Genomic DNA, 12,427 nt, shown 5'->3' with positions numbered 1-12,427 from the left:
GTAAGAAAGACAGGCATGGATTTCCTGGCATTCTCTAGCTCCTATTTCCTGTCCCTTGAATTCAGCAAAGAAATGTTTAAAAAAAGGGATCCCTGGCAGCTACTTTTAGTTTGCTAAACAACAAACACAAATGACAACAAAATGTACACCCCTCTCCTCTATCCTATGAATGACCCTACAATTAACAGACTCCTAAATTCTTAGCCCTAAGGCTACTATCAAATACAGGGGGCATCCTGAAAGAAAGCCAGTTCCAAATTATCCTTAGTCTCTCCCATGTGCCCTCATCTATATAGAAGCAAGTCACCAAATCTAGCCCCTGCTTCTTGAGAAATGAACTAATCCTTTTTAGAGTTCACTGTCCCTATCATGCAATGGCCCTCACCACCTGTGCCTGGCTCACTGCGGCAGTCAGACCAGCAGGCTTTCTAGGGCTCAGTCTCCCTTTTCTTCGGTCTACTTTGGATACCACTGCAGGCCACTCTACCTCTGTGCCAGTTATGTGATAACACACCAACTCCAAACTGCCCTCAATAGTCAGACCCTGCTATGCTGAGCCAACTTCATCACCATTCTTTTCTGAAATAAACACGCTCCTTCCCTTTTGTCAGGTCTCTTCAGCATTCCTCACTTATGTTTGTTTGCACCACTTTTTGCTCAAGTTGCTTTTCTGACCTGGAATCCCTCACTTCTGAATTGGTCCTTTATAGGTTCAGTTCAAGTTTCCCACTGTCAGGAAGGCCTGATTTATTTCTTTCTTCCTTTTTAAAAAGTAGGCTCCATGCCCAATGTGGGGCTTGAACTCACAACCCTGAGATCAAGAATCGCATGCTCTACTAAATAAGTCAGCCAGGCATCCCGGCCTCCCTGATTTCTCTTGCCTGTAACAATGTCCCTTTTTCCTATTTCTCATGGATTCCGAGTAGACATAATAATGGTTAAAATCTGTTTAGCACTTACAACATATCTGGCCCTAGGGTGCATACGTATGTCACTCAATTTTCACAAAAACCTGTATGTTTCTTTCATCTTATAAATCAGGAAGAGACTAGCCTGAGCTCACAGTCTTAACAGTCTGCTTCCACAACTTGCATTATTAAGAATACCTTGCATTGCCTATCCTGGTCCAAGTTCCCACTTATTTACTATCTTCCATGGGTAACCAATTATTTCATGTGTATTATGTAAAAAAATCTCCATATCTAGGGGCACCTGGCTGGCTCAGTGGGTAGAATATCTGACTCTTGATCCCAGGGCCATGCGTTCAAGCCCCATGCTGGGTATGGAGCCTATTTAAAAAAACAAACAAAAAAAACTCCCTATCTAGTCTTACTGTAGAACAGATACCATCCATCACTGCCAAGTAGAATTCCACAAATACTAGTCAATGAATACTAGACTAATCTCTAAGGGGACTGATCAACACTAGATTAAGCCTAAAAATGTAAACTGAAGAGTGATTCACTCCAAATGAATTTATTTGTTCTCTCATTTAAAATACGAGGCAATTCTGCCATTCTCTGCAGAATTAAGACTTTGAGTGAAGATAGACAAAAGGCATTGGCATTTTCAAAGCTCTCGCTTGTAATAATAAAACCTCCTGTGGCTCTTTCTTATGCTGCTCCTTTTGTCTGGGTTTTACATGAGGTATAATCCCGTAATTTTTAGCATTAAGAATCCTTGGGGAGAAACTACAAACTGTGTGCCAAAGAAAAAAAAAAATCAGTGTGAAAACTTACTGTTAATCCATAGTGTCCACAGACCTAGGATTTCAAAGTGCACAATGCTTGCCATTTGTAAAGGAGCATAGCAAACCTGATCACAGGATATTTTAGAGATTCAATAGGATATGCAAAATTCTAGAAAATCTACTTTAAACTTTCAGAGAGAATAAGGAAGAGAAGACAGAGTTAAATGACAAGGAGGACTCCAAGTGGACTCGGGGGAAACACTACTTGCCCAACATACCTAAAATATCTACATATGTGGAAAATGACAGCTGATGTCACATCCAAAAGATAATACTTTTAGTTAGTTACCTAAGCCTGAGGCAATGGTACAGCATCAATTCACAATGGGAAATTCAATCTTATGAATCATTTTATAGGTGCTTCCTTACACATTTACATTTTTTCCTAGAAGTCTCAGTGGCAACCAAACCTGATTCAACTTGTGTTTTTTTTTTTTTTTTAACTCATAAACAGGAAAAACATTAAAGCATGGGAGACAGGTCTGAAATTTAACTTCAAAACAACCCCTACACATTTAGTGGCTAATTATCATTTAAATAGGTTAAAAGAGGTGGGGAATTTGGGAGGACAAGAATAAAGTTAAGATTCTGTTAAGAAAAATACCCAGGAAAAAAAGAGTATGAAGTATGTATAAGCTCTAAGGTTAGAACAAGAATGAGAGAACTAAAAACAAAGCCAATAATATGGTTATTGTCTAACCTGACAATAAAATGAACACTGAATCAACCATGACATGAACTGGGGGTGATAGGGAGGGGTGCTGGGGGGGAGACAATACCCCCCAGAGTGGGAAAAAGATGACACCTATATTTGGTAATTAGGTTTATGGAGCTCAGTGAGACATTCCAGAGAAAAACAAATAACAATTAAAGGATAAGAACTAACTTAGCCAGGAAAAATTAAAGCAAGTCTATGCACGGCCATAAAGCATGACCCAGCAATGACTAAGGGGAAATACATTACTAGACAGCACCTTCATGAAGTTGTACACTCCAAGCTGGACAGGTATGGGGGAGGGGCAAGGTCAGAGCTGAGAGAGGGTGGAGGCGCCTGGCTTTATAGGTCAATGACAGGGAGTTTCAGGGGATGATGGAGTGAAACAGAAAACAGGAAAAATCTGAGAGAAACAACTAGAAAAAGTTGGACCAACACTCGGAGGGTGAAACTCTGACCCAAGAGAATGGGAGGGCTGAAAGAAGTCCCATCTTGTCCCATGGGACATATAGGAATTCTCACACTGCTACCAAGGGAGAAAAGCTCCCCCTTCTCTCTCTACATGTGAGCCTTTAAAACAGGTCTTACACAGGAACAAAACAAATAGTACAGTTTATAACAACTCCTCACTAAAGAAAGTCAAATGTAAAGATACACCTACTTCAGAAAGAATACACGAAGAACATAGACAGTTAAGGGGCCATTAATCACATGCTAAAATCATGTTTTTACTAACAGAGTGGGCCAGAGTCCCATTGTTTACAAAAACATGTTTATATATGCATTCTCAATCATAAGACATTAACTTTTTCCTGACATTTTAGGCTGACTAACCTCTTCCTTGTCCATAAATGGTTCTGGGGATCTTCCAAAGCTAAATAAATCTCAGGACAAAGGAAGAATGCCAGGCAAGCAGTTAACCTATTGTTTGTCTAATCACACACACACACACACACACACACACACACACACACACACACACCCCTTGACTGCTCCCAAAGCATAACTAGAAATTCATTTCAATCTTGTCTCATTTTACTGAGAAGTATTACAGGAGGTTCTAGTTTACAAGGGAGTCCCCAAGCCCTCCCCTCAAATTCAAATGTAAATTATTTTGGAATTGGGAACTCAATATACAGAGCTTTTCTCTAGTTGCTAGGATGAAAAGAGAATTCCTACTTCTGCTCCTCTAGCTATGGGTTAGGCCTACTTTGGTTCTTTGAGGCCGGCAGGAGCTCCTTACCTCCACAGGGTAAAGTGTAAATACTGGAAGCATAATGCAGATCTCCCCACTGAAATCTGCTTTGTTTTTTTCTGACCATGCAAATAAGTAACTAGAAGAACTATTCCTTACAAACCATAGACCAAACCTCAGATCGGCAGGCTGAGAAGGGAAATGCATTTTAATCACATGAACTTATACTAGACTTCCCAGGTGACCTCATCCAACGTCATGACCTTAAATATCATCTAGGATCTGATGATTTAAAAACTACATCTTTAGCCTCAATCTTTCTACTGAACTCCAGACCCTGCTGCCTGGGTGCCTTTGCCCCTTAATGTCTGTTAAGAATCTTGACCTGAATATACCCCAAACCAAACTCTTAATTTCCCCACTCAAACCTGTTCCTTCTCACCTTTCCCTTAATAAGTAATTGGTGTCTTCATCGTTCCAGGTGCCTAGGTCAAACCCCCTGGAGTTTTCCATGACACCTCCTATACATCCCACATCCAGTGTAAGAGCCAACCCCAATGGCTGTGCCTTCAAAATACATGCAGATTCCTATTATTTTTCCCCATCTCTACTGCTTTAATCCTTGTCCAAGTCATCATCATCTTGTGTCTAACTCCTAACTGAATTTCCTGCTTCTACCTTTCTCCCTATAGCTCTTCTCACCTCACTCCCCCAAAGTTGGGGGGACACATTTAAAACCCAAGCCAAATCCTGTTACCCCTCTGTTCAAATTCTCCCAGTGGCCTCCCATCTCAAAATCCTTACTACAGCCCACCGTGCCTTACAGGATCTGCTCCACAACACCCATCTCACAACCTCTCCTCATTTGCTACATCTACAAAGGGCCGCTTGCTATTGCCTAATCATGCCAAGCACGTTCTCACCTCAGGGCTTTGCACTTATCTCTTCTGCCTGGAATGCTCTTCTTTCTGCCAGATATACGCTTGGCTTGCTTCCTTACTTTCTTCAGATCTCAGCTCATGTATCACCTTATCAGAGAAGCTATACCAGTGCATATAAAACAACCCCTGATCATGAAAGGGGTTTTGAAGAACAAACAGAAGTTTACCAGGTGGAAGATGAGGCGCTGAGGAAACAGTTCATGCAGCAGTGTGATATAGTATGGTATGTTTAGGAAACAAGTCAATCATTATTTCTGGAACATAAATTTTGGAAGGTGGAAGTAATGTAGCAATTAGACTGGAAAGGAAGATAAAAGCCACAAAATGAAGGGCCTTGTAAGCCATGTAAAGGAGTTTATCCTTTATCTTGTAGATGATGGAGAGTCCCTCAAGAGTTCTAGGCAAAGGGAGTGGCATGACTAATCAAGAAGGGTATAAATAAACCAAGAGAATAAATATGGGGCTAAGGGATGAGATTGGAGTCCAAAAGATCCACTAGGAGAAAGTGGTGACTCCTGCATTTACATTGAAATATGACTAACCTGGGGCTGTATGGAATGCTTACAAGGTAGAGCAGAAAACCAAGGAGTAAAGAGAAAGCCAAATTTCTGCTATCTGATATGACACACGTGAGCCACCACCTCAGAGAACCCATAAGAACACACCTACCACCATCGACAGCCTTCCTTTAGGAAAACTGAGGCTGATGATGTGCATATTAGATACAGCATCTACCCTACGAGGCTTTCAGTGGTCCTCTGGTCCTGGAGCCTTGTCCAAACTTGGTAAAATGGCTAAGGTTTACATGCCAAGGATGGTACAGTTGAGTCCTATGGTTGATATTCTACTTAGTGTTGTTACAGAATCTGTTTTTCATTCTTGAGGCCAGGCAGTTTTACGGTATAATAGTTAATAAGGAGAAAGCAGACAGAGCCTAGGAATGGAGACTAGGAAACACAGGCTCTGCTTCTAGTTCTACAACTTAGGAGTCTATTCAAGCCTCTTCCCCCACACACCTCATTTCTCCAGGACTCTCTAGGGTTTGCATCTTCCTTCTATTCCTGGGAATTTTCATGCTCTGTATTTCACATAGAGGCATCACAGCCACATAAAATGACATTTTTATAGTCATGCCTTCTACAAAACAATTTCCCATTTATGCATTTTTATGTCTCAGGGTTACTGAAAGTGTTTTAAAATTTGTTTGGGGGTGCCTGGATGGCTCAGTCAGTTAAGTGTCTGACTCCTGATTTTGGCTTAGGTCACAATCTCATAGTTCGTAAGATCAAGCCCCACGTCAGGCTCTGCGCTGATAGAAGAGTCTGCTTGGGATTCTCTCTCCTCTCTCTCTGGCCCTCCCCCATACTTGTACTCTCTTTCTCTCATTCACAAAAAATAAATAAGTGAAAATTAAAAAAACATATATGTAGATATATATATATTTGAATCCTGGGAATAATTCTGAGATTCAAAATGAATGCTCTTTTCCTTTTTATTCATTTATTTACATTTTATCTATTTTTGAGAGAGAGTCAGAGCACAAGTTGGGGGAGGAGCAGAGAGAGAGGGAGACACAGAATTTGAAGCAGGCTCCAGGCTCTGAGCTGTCAGCACAGAGCCTGATGCAGGGCTCAAACTCACAAACCGTGAGATCATGACCTGAGCCAAAGTCGGATGCTCAACCAACTGACCTACCCAGGCGCCCCAAAGCTTTTTTCCTTTTCAGTCACTGAAGTATTCTTCCAAAGAGACTGGAAATGAAAGGATAGATAATTTGATAGAATGTCCTTATTTTTTAAATTACCAATTTCATTGCTTTCCAACCCTCTTTTAAAGTTTGGGATACAAAAGTATGAGTTTTTCCCATGGTGGAATCAATGCATAAGAGTAACAAAATAATCATTTCTGATTTGCTGCTATAGTTTCTAAAACAATTTGGCTGGATTGACAGATTTTTTTTTTTTACTGTTTATTCACTGATATACTCTAAGTGTTTAGGACAGTATTGGACACATAGTTGCATTCACTAAATATCTGTTGAATGAATGTGTAAGAAAAGAGAATGGAGAGAAAAGTCCAGAAGGAAAGCTAAAATGTCCTAGTTCTAGGCAAAACGCAACTCTCTTTTAACATAATGAGGCAAAGAAAAAGTGTGACACAAAGCAAAGAATAGCACCAACTGAACAACATATTTATAGTAGACAACCTGCTGTCTGATATATTGTGCTCTCGTTACTTACTGTATCTGCAGCAGTGAGATTGATACCCAGTCCTCCAGCTCGAGTGCTCAGCAGGAACACAAAGATGTCATTCCTGCAGAAAAGGGAAGAAGACAGGTTAAAAGGGAAAACTGAAAAAGAAAAATGGCATGTGACAAAAGACAGGGATTTCTGAATACAGACCAGTATCTAGGGCTAGAAAGCGTTACCTACACCTGATGCCTGACCCACATTTCTTGACACATTGTATCAAGGTGCTCTAACATAAAAATCAAACGAGGTTGTCATCTTCCAATCTGCAGATATACTTCTGCTGCCCACTAATAATGATAGGCAATATACTTATAAAGATGTAACAAATATAACAGACATACAAGTTATCATGGAAGTAGTCATGTAATAATCGTGTTTTAAATAAGTAAAACCATTCTTAGTTCATACAGAGGGGACAAATAAATCAACATTCCCTGGTGCTTCCCCAGAGAATCATGACTTCCAGTAATTTGGGAACTAATGATTATAATTCCCAAAGCACTCACTTTCAGATGAATAAAGTCAGTCCCAGAAAAATGACCTGAGGTCAGGACTAAGACCCAGGTCATGCCTTCTCTGTATTAAGCTGAATTTATGATTGATCTATGAAGACAGGCTAGAATTAAAGTACTTTTTAATGAATGGCAACATAGCCCTTACACAGAAATCATCAGATGTAGTTGCCTCAGTTTTTCTTTACATCCTTCATCCTTTTATTTTATTTTATTTTTCAAAGTGTTTATTTTTGAGACAGAGAGAGACAGAGCATGAATGGGGGAGGGTCACAGAGAGAGGGAGACACAGAATCTGAAACAGGCTCCAGGCTCTGAGCTGTCAGCACAGAGTCTGACGCGGGGCTCGAACCCACTGACCGTGAGATCATGACCTGAGCCGAAGCCGGACACTTAACCGACTGAGCCACCCAGGTGCCCCTCCTTCATCCTTTTAAAGAAACCCAGAATTACAAATAAACCAATAGGTGCCACTGTCACTCAGGCAACAAATATTTACTGAATACCTTCTAGGACCAAGGACTGTGCCAGATCACAGGGAGCAGGCTTGGACTACAAGATTTATCTCTGTAGGCACATACAATTAGGGGCTCAGTTTGAACCCAATTCTTGCATATATTTTAAGATTATCTTGCATTTTCATGTTCCTGCCATACGAAGTTATTTTCTAGAAAATTTCTGAGGGAAAAGGACGGCATTATACTGGTAAGCGAACTTTCCAGTCCTTCAAATCAAGCTGCTAATCCCTTTTCTTCATGACTAAAATGAAGAGTGCAACTAGAAATTCATTTATACCAAGTGTTATTCAAATCGCAGGTCACACCTATTACTGGTCATGAAATCAGTTTGGTGGATCAGACCGCATTAAAGAAATAAAGGAACAGAACAGATTAAAAATATTGTAATATAGGGGTGCCTGGCTGGCTCAGTCTGAAGAGCAGATGACTCAAATTTCAGATATGGCATAGAGGTACTAAATTCCAACATAAAATGAATTTTTATTCTGTTGCTTCAAAAAAAAAAAAAAAAAAAAACAACAACAACAACAAAAAACAAAAAGCAAACAGTGATACCAGGATGTTCTCAAGGGCTCTTTTTTCTTGGTAAAGTCATTTAACTGCTGAAGGTCTGTTTCCTGGACTATAAAATGAGGATGCTCTGAATATAGCTGAAGTGACTAAGTGATGACATATCAACAGTAAACATGAGTATCAGTGAAGGAACTATTCTGAAATAAGCCTCCTTGTTAATCACTAAGCTGTGCTGGTCCTAGTAGAAATCTGTCCACTATTTGTATTTAGGTAAATACAAGGTTCCTAGAGGCAGGCATAATAATAAAGTATGTCTGCAGGCCTGTTATAAGGCAGGATTCCAAAAGTTCTATACTCTCACTAATGTTCTACTAGTTTATCCTTGAATTATGTTATCAAGTTAATTATTTCATAGTTTTATTTATTTAATTTATAAAAGTCCTCTTTAAAATTTTTTTTAATGTTATTTTTGAGAAACAGAGAGAGAGAGAGAGAGCAAGTGAGCGTGGGGGAGGGGCAGAGACAGAGGGAGACACAGAATCTGAAGCAGACTCTAGGCTCCGAGCTGTCAGCACAGAGCCCAACATGGAGTCTGAACCCACAACCTGCAAGATCATGACCTGAGCTGAAGTCAGATGCTTAACCAACTGAGGCACCTAGGTGTCCCAGAAGTTCTCTTTTATAGTTAACACATATAGGGCAAATCAAAAACTTAAAAGGCACACGCTAGTTTGCAAACATATTTTCTTACAGATATGAGATGATACAAATGGAAGCTTGACACCTTACAGCCCACAGGAAAATAACCATGAGGCTGCAAATAAAAACTGATAGAGCTTTCCAGGGCTGTACTAATCTCTACAGAAAAGTCCTTCCCACCTCTGGCCCTGAGAGGATTGCTCTTCCACATACTTCTCTCTCCTGCTTTGGTGGATACAGAAGCAGGGGTCAGAAGGTTCTCTCCAACACCCTTGTGAGAGCTGATAGAAGCACCCAACAGCTAGGACTCTTTTGGTTATTCCTAAACAAGTCCAGACTTGAGCAAGGGGAGCGAGCAGAGGAAGAGGGATGAGACAGGGAGGGAGGTAGAAAGCAACTGGGAACTGCAATATAAGGAAGGGCAGAGGCAAAGGGGTACCTGGGTGGCTTAGTCAGTTAAGCGTCCTGACTTTTGATTTTGGCTCAGGTCATGATCTCACAGCTCATGAGCTCAAGCACCATGTTGGGCTCTGTGCTGACAGCAAGGAGCCTGCTTGGGATTCTCTCTCTCCTCTGTCCCTCCCTGCTTGCTCTCTCTCTCAAAAATAAACAAACATTAAAAAAAAAAAAAAAAAAGAAAAAAGAAAGGGTAGAGACAGAAAGACGGGTCATTTCCATAGTCTGGACAGCCAGAGAGATAATTCCCCAGATATGGTAATGATTTATAAACAAGGACCATGTATAGAAAAACAGTGAAGGAAATGTAGGTAAAAATAAGTCAGCAGCAAAACTTAGAAATATAATGCTAGAAGACACTTTTTTTGGGGATATTAACTATATACGGAAAAGACACCTCAAAAAAAGAAAACAGAAGATGCCTTTTAATGATAAGGCAGATGGTAACTTTTTGGCTGTATTCAATATCATTTTATCACACAGTAATGGAAAAATAAGGATTATGGAAACCTTGGGTTGTTAAATTATTGTTCATTCTGGATAACAGTATTGGATCATTTATAAACAAAAACACCTAAATCAAACTGCTGAGTAGTTCTTTTCAACTTAACAAATCTAGTATTGATAATGTGAATTAATGTTTTGGGGACTTTGACTAAACAGAAGAAAACAGAATCCCTGAAGCATCATGATAGTTTGGGTGCCCTCTAGGGGGCTGAAAAAGAATTTCAACTCAGGGTTTCTGTTGGAACATGCCTTTGAGACCAGGCTTTTGGGTGGTCTGTGAAGGACCCTATGAAATCATGTAGCAAAGATATGCTCAGGTCTCACTCTTATTCTCATTTAATGACCCATTGAGGCTACTCTGCACCAGAATACCCAAACAGTGCTGGGTATGTAGCCTGACTGACTGCAGTGAAGACTTGCTGAATGAAAAAAGAACCAGAATGAAAGACAACACTGGAAGTCTACAACACTCTCACCAAGAAAACTTGATGCTACACTCACTTTTTCTCATATTTTCCAAAGGGTCACCCCAAGTGATCAGATAATGGGGGGGGATCTATTTGCTAAATGTCATGGGGTAGGAGGAAGGGAAGCAAAGGCCAAGGCACTCCAGAGCAAAGACCTTGTGAATGGCTTCTAGGATCATGCACTGATCACATGTTCTGAATGTTGCCCAGTCAGGACATCCTGGCCAAACAGTCTTTAGTCTCAGTCAGACTCTTTCCTGGAAGGATCCCTCATAAATAAATCTTGTATGAAGGGAATGTAAATGGCTTTTTATAGGAGTTCTTGTTTACTCTGGCTGACCTTTGAGCCACAGGGCTCTCTAGCTGAAACTACTTTTTTTTTTTCTTTTGATGTCTTTTCATTAATAATAATGAAAATATTTGGCAAGGCAGACTTCTTCATTTTCAAAAACACCTGTCTTTTTCTCTATATTGGGCTACCTCAGCCACTTAAATTTACAAGTTGAGAATTTTTTCCCATTTGAAGGGGTCTGTCTGATAAGCTTCTGATAGCACTGGCATAGTTCGGACTCCATATACAAGAAGCAGGAGATTATATTCTAGCTGCAATCCCAACTCTGTCATCTGTCTAGCTCATAATGTAGGCAGGGAAAGACACATTCGTCTGTTTGTTTCATTTTGCCTAATATTAGATACAGGTGTTAAAATGATGGTTACTCAAATGTTGAACCTAAATAAAACTCACTGCTTCCTACTGACTCACAGTTGTAGGGTCTGGAAATTCAAGGAACGTTCCCCAAAGAAAGTCATGTATTTATTAAGCACCTCTAGTACAGTTAATGGTGAAAATACCCTTCTTTTAGAGCTAAGGTTTCCAAAACTATCACACGATACTGCGAGTGCTAAAACAACTGTCCACAAGTTCAACAAAAGATTTTAGAAGTAATAAATCAGATATATCTACTGATTTTTTTCACTAGAAGGTCACTATAAAATATACGGTGTCTGGGATCTCACGTCCACTGGGTCCGCTAGAAGAGCTGTACCTCTACAACTCAGAAGACCAAATCATTACATGTGAACATACTACAGCTCTGGTTGGACTCTAAATCACAACTCTGTACAAGGCAATATAACAATCAGCATAGTCTTAAATGTTCATATCCCCTTACGGTCAGTAATTTCCCTTGTTTGAATTTGTATTAAGAAAACTAAAATGATGACAAAGTTTTGTAAACAAAGATACTCACTCAACATTTTAACAACAGAAATACAGTATAAATATCCAGTGTAATGAAATATTAGTCATTGAAATTTATTACAAAGATTTTTTAAATGATACATAAAGATGTTTATGATATAATGTTAAGGGGAAGGAATCAGGAAACACAATCATATCTATAATATGGTTATCAAACATGTGAATATAACCACATACATATTAAAGACTAGAGGGATATATCTAAGAGTTGAAGCTTTTACATTGGAGTCGGCAAGAACAAAGTAAAATATGTTTCATTTGATTTCAGAATCAAGAAAAGATGAAGATCAGCTGGCACAAAATTTTTTCTAGGGCAGGATGATTAACAATATGATGGGGTTGAGAGGCACTACGGTTGACCCTTGAACAATGCAGGGGGTTTAGGGGCACCAACCTCCTGGCACAGTAAAAAATCTGGGTATAACTTTTGACTCCCCCCAAAATTAACTATGAATTGCCTACTGTGGACTGGAAGCTTACCGATAATATAAGCAGTTGATTAATACACATTTTGTATGTTATGTGTATTACATATTGTAATCTTACTTAATAAAGTAAGCTAGAGAAAAGAAAATGTTATTAAGAAAATCATAAGGTAGAGAAAATACATTTACAGTAGTGTTTCATATTTATCAAAAAAA

The 12,427-nt window shown here is 39.6% G+C and overlaps 1 protein-coding gene across 3 annotated transcripts in view; it reads right to left on the bottom strand.

Moving 5' to 3' along the window:
- The window catches only part of INO80 (INO80 complex ATPase subunit), a 135,418-nt gene that overhangs the window by 10,501 nt on the left and 112,490 nt on the right, over positions 1–12,427 (bottom strand). For all 3 annotated transcript variants that reach the window (XM_042989129.1, XM_042989128.1, XM_042989130.1), the window contains one exon: positions 6,842–6,914. In XM_042989129.1, coding sequence (XP_042845063.1) covers positions 6,842–6,914 — 73 coding nt within the window. The remainder of the gene's footprint in view (positions 1–6,841; positions 6,915–12,427) is intronic.

The sequence above is a fragment of the Panthera tigris genome, chromosome B3 (genome assembly GCF_018350195.1).
Source record: "Panthera tigris isolate Pti1 chromosome B3, P.tigris_Pti1_mat1.1, whole genome shotgun sequence".
NCBI classification, from domain to species: domain Eukaryota; kingdom Metazoa; phylum Chordata; class Mammalia; order Carnivora; family Felidae; genus Panthera; species Panthera tigris.
The sequence above is the reverse complement of the archived record's forward strand: the minus strand, read 5'-3'. Positions and strand labels throughout refer to the sequence as shown.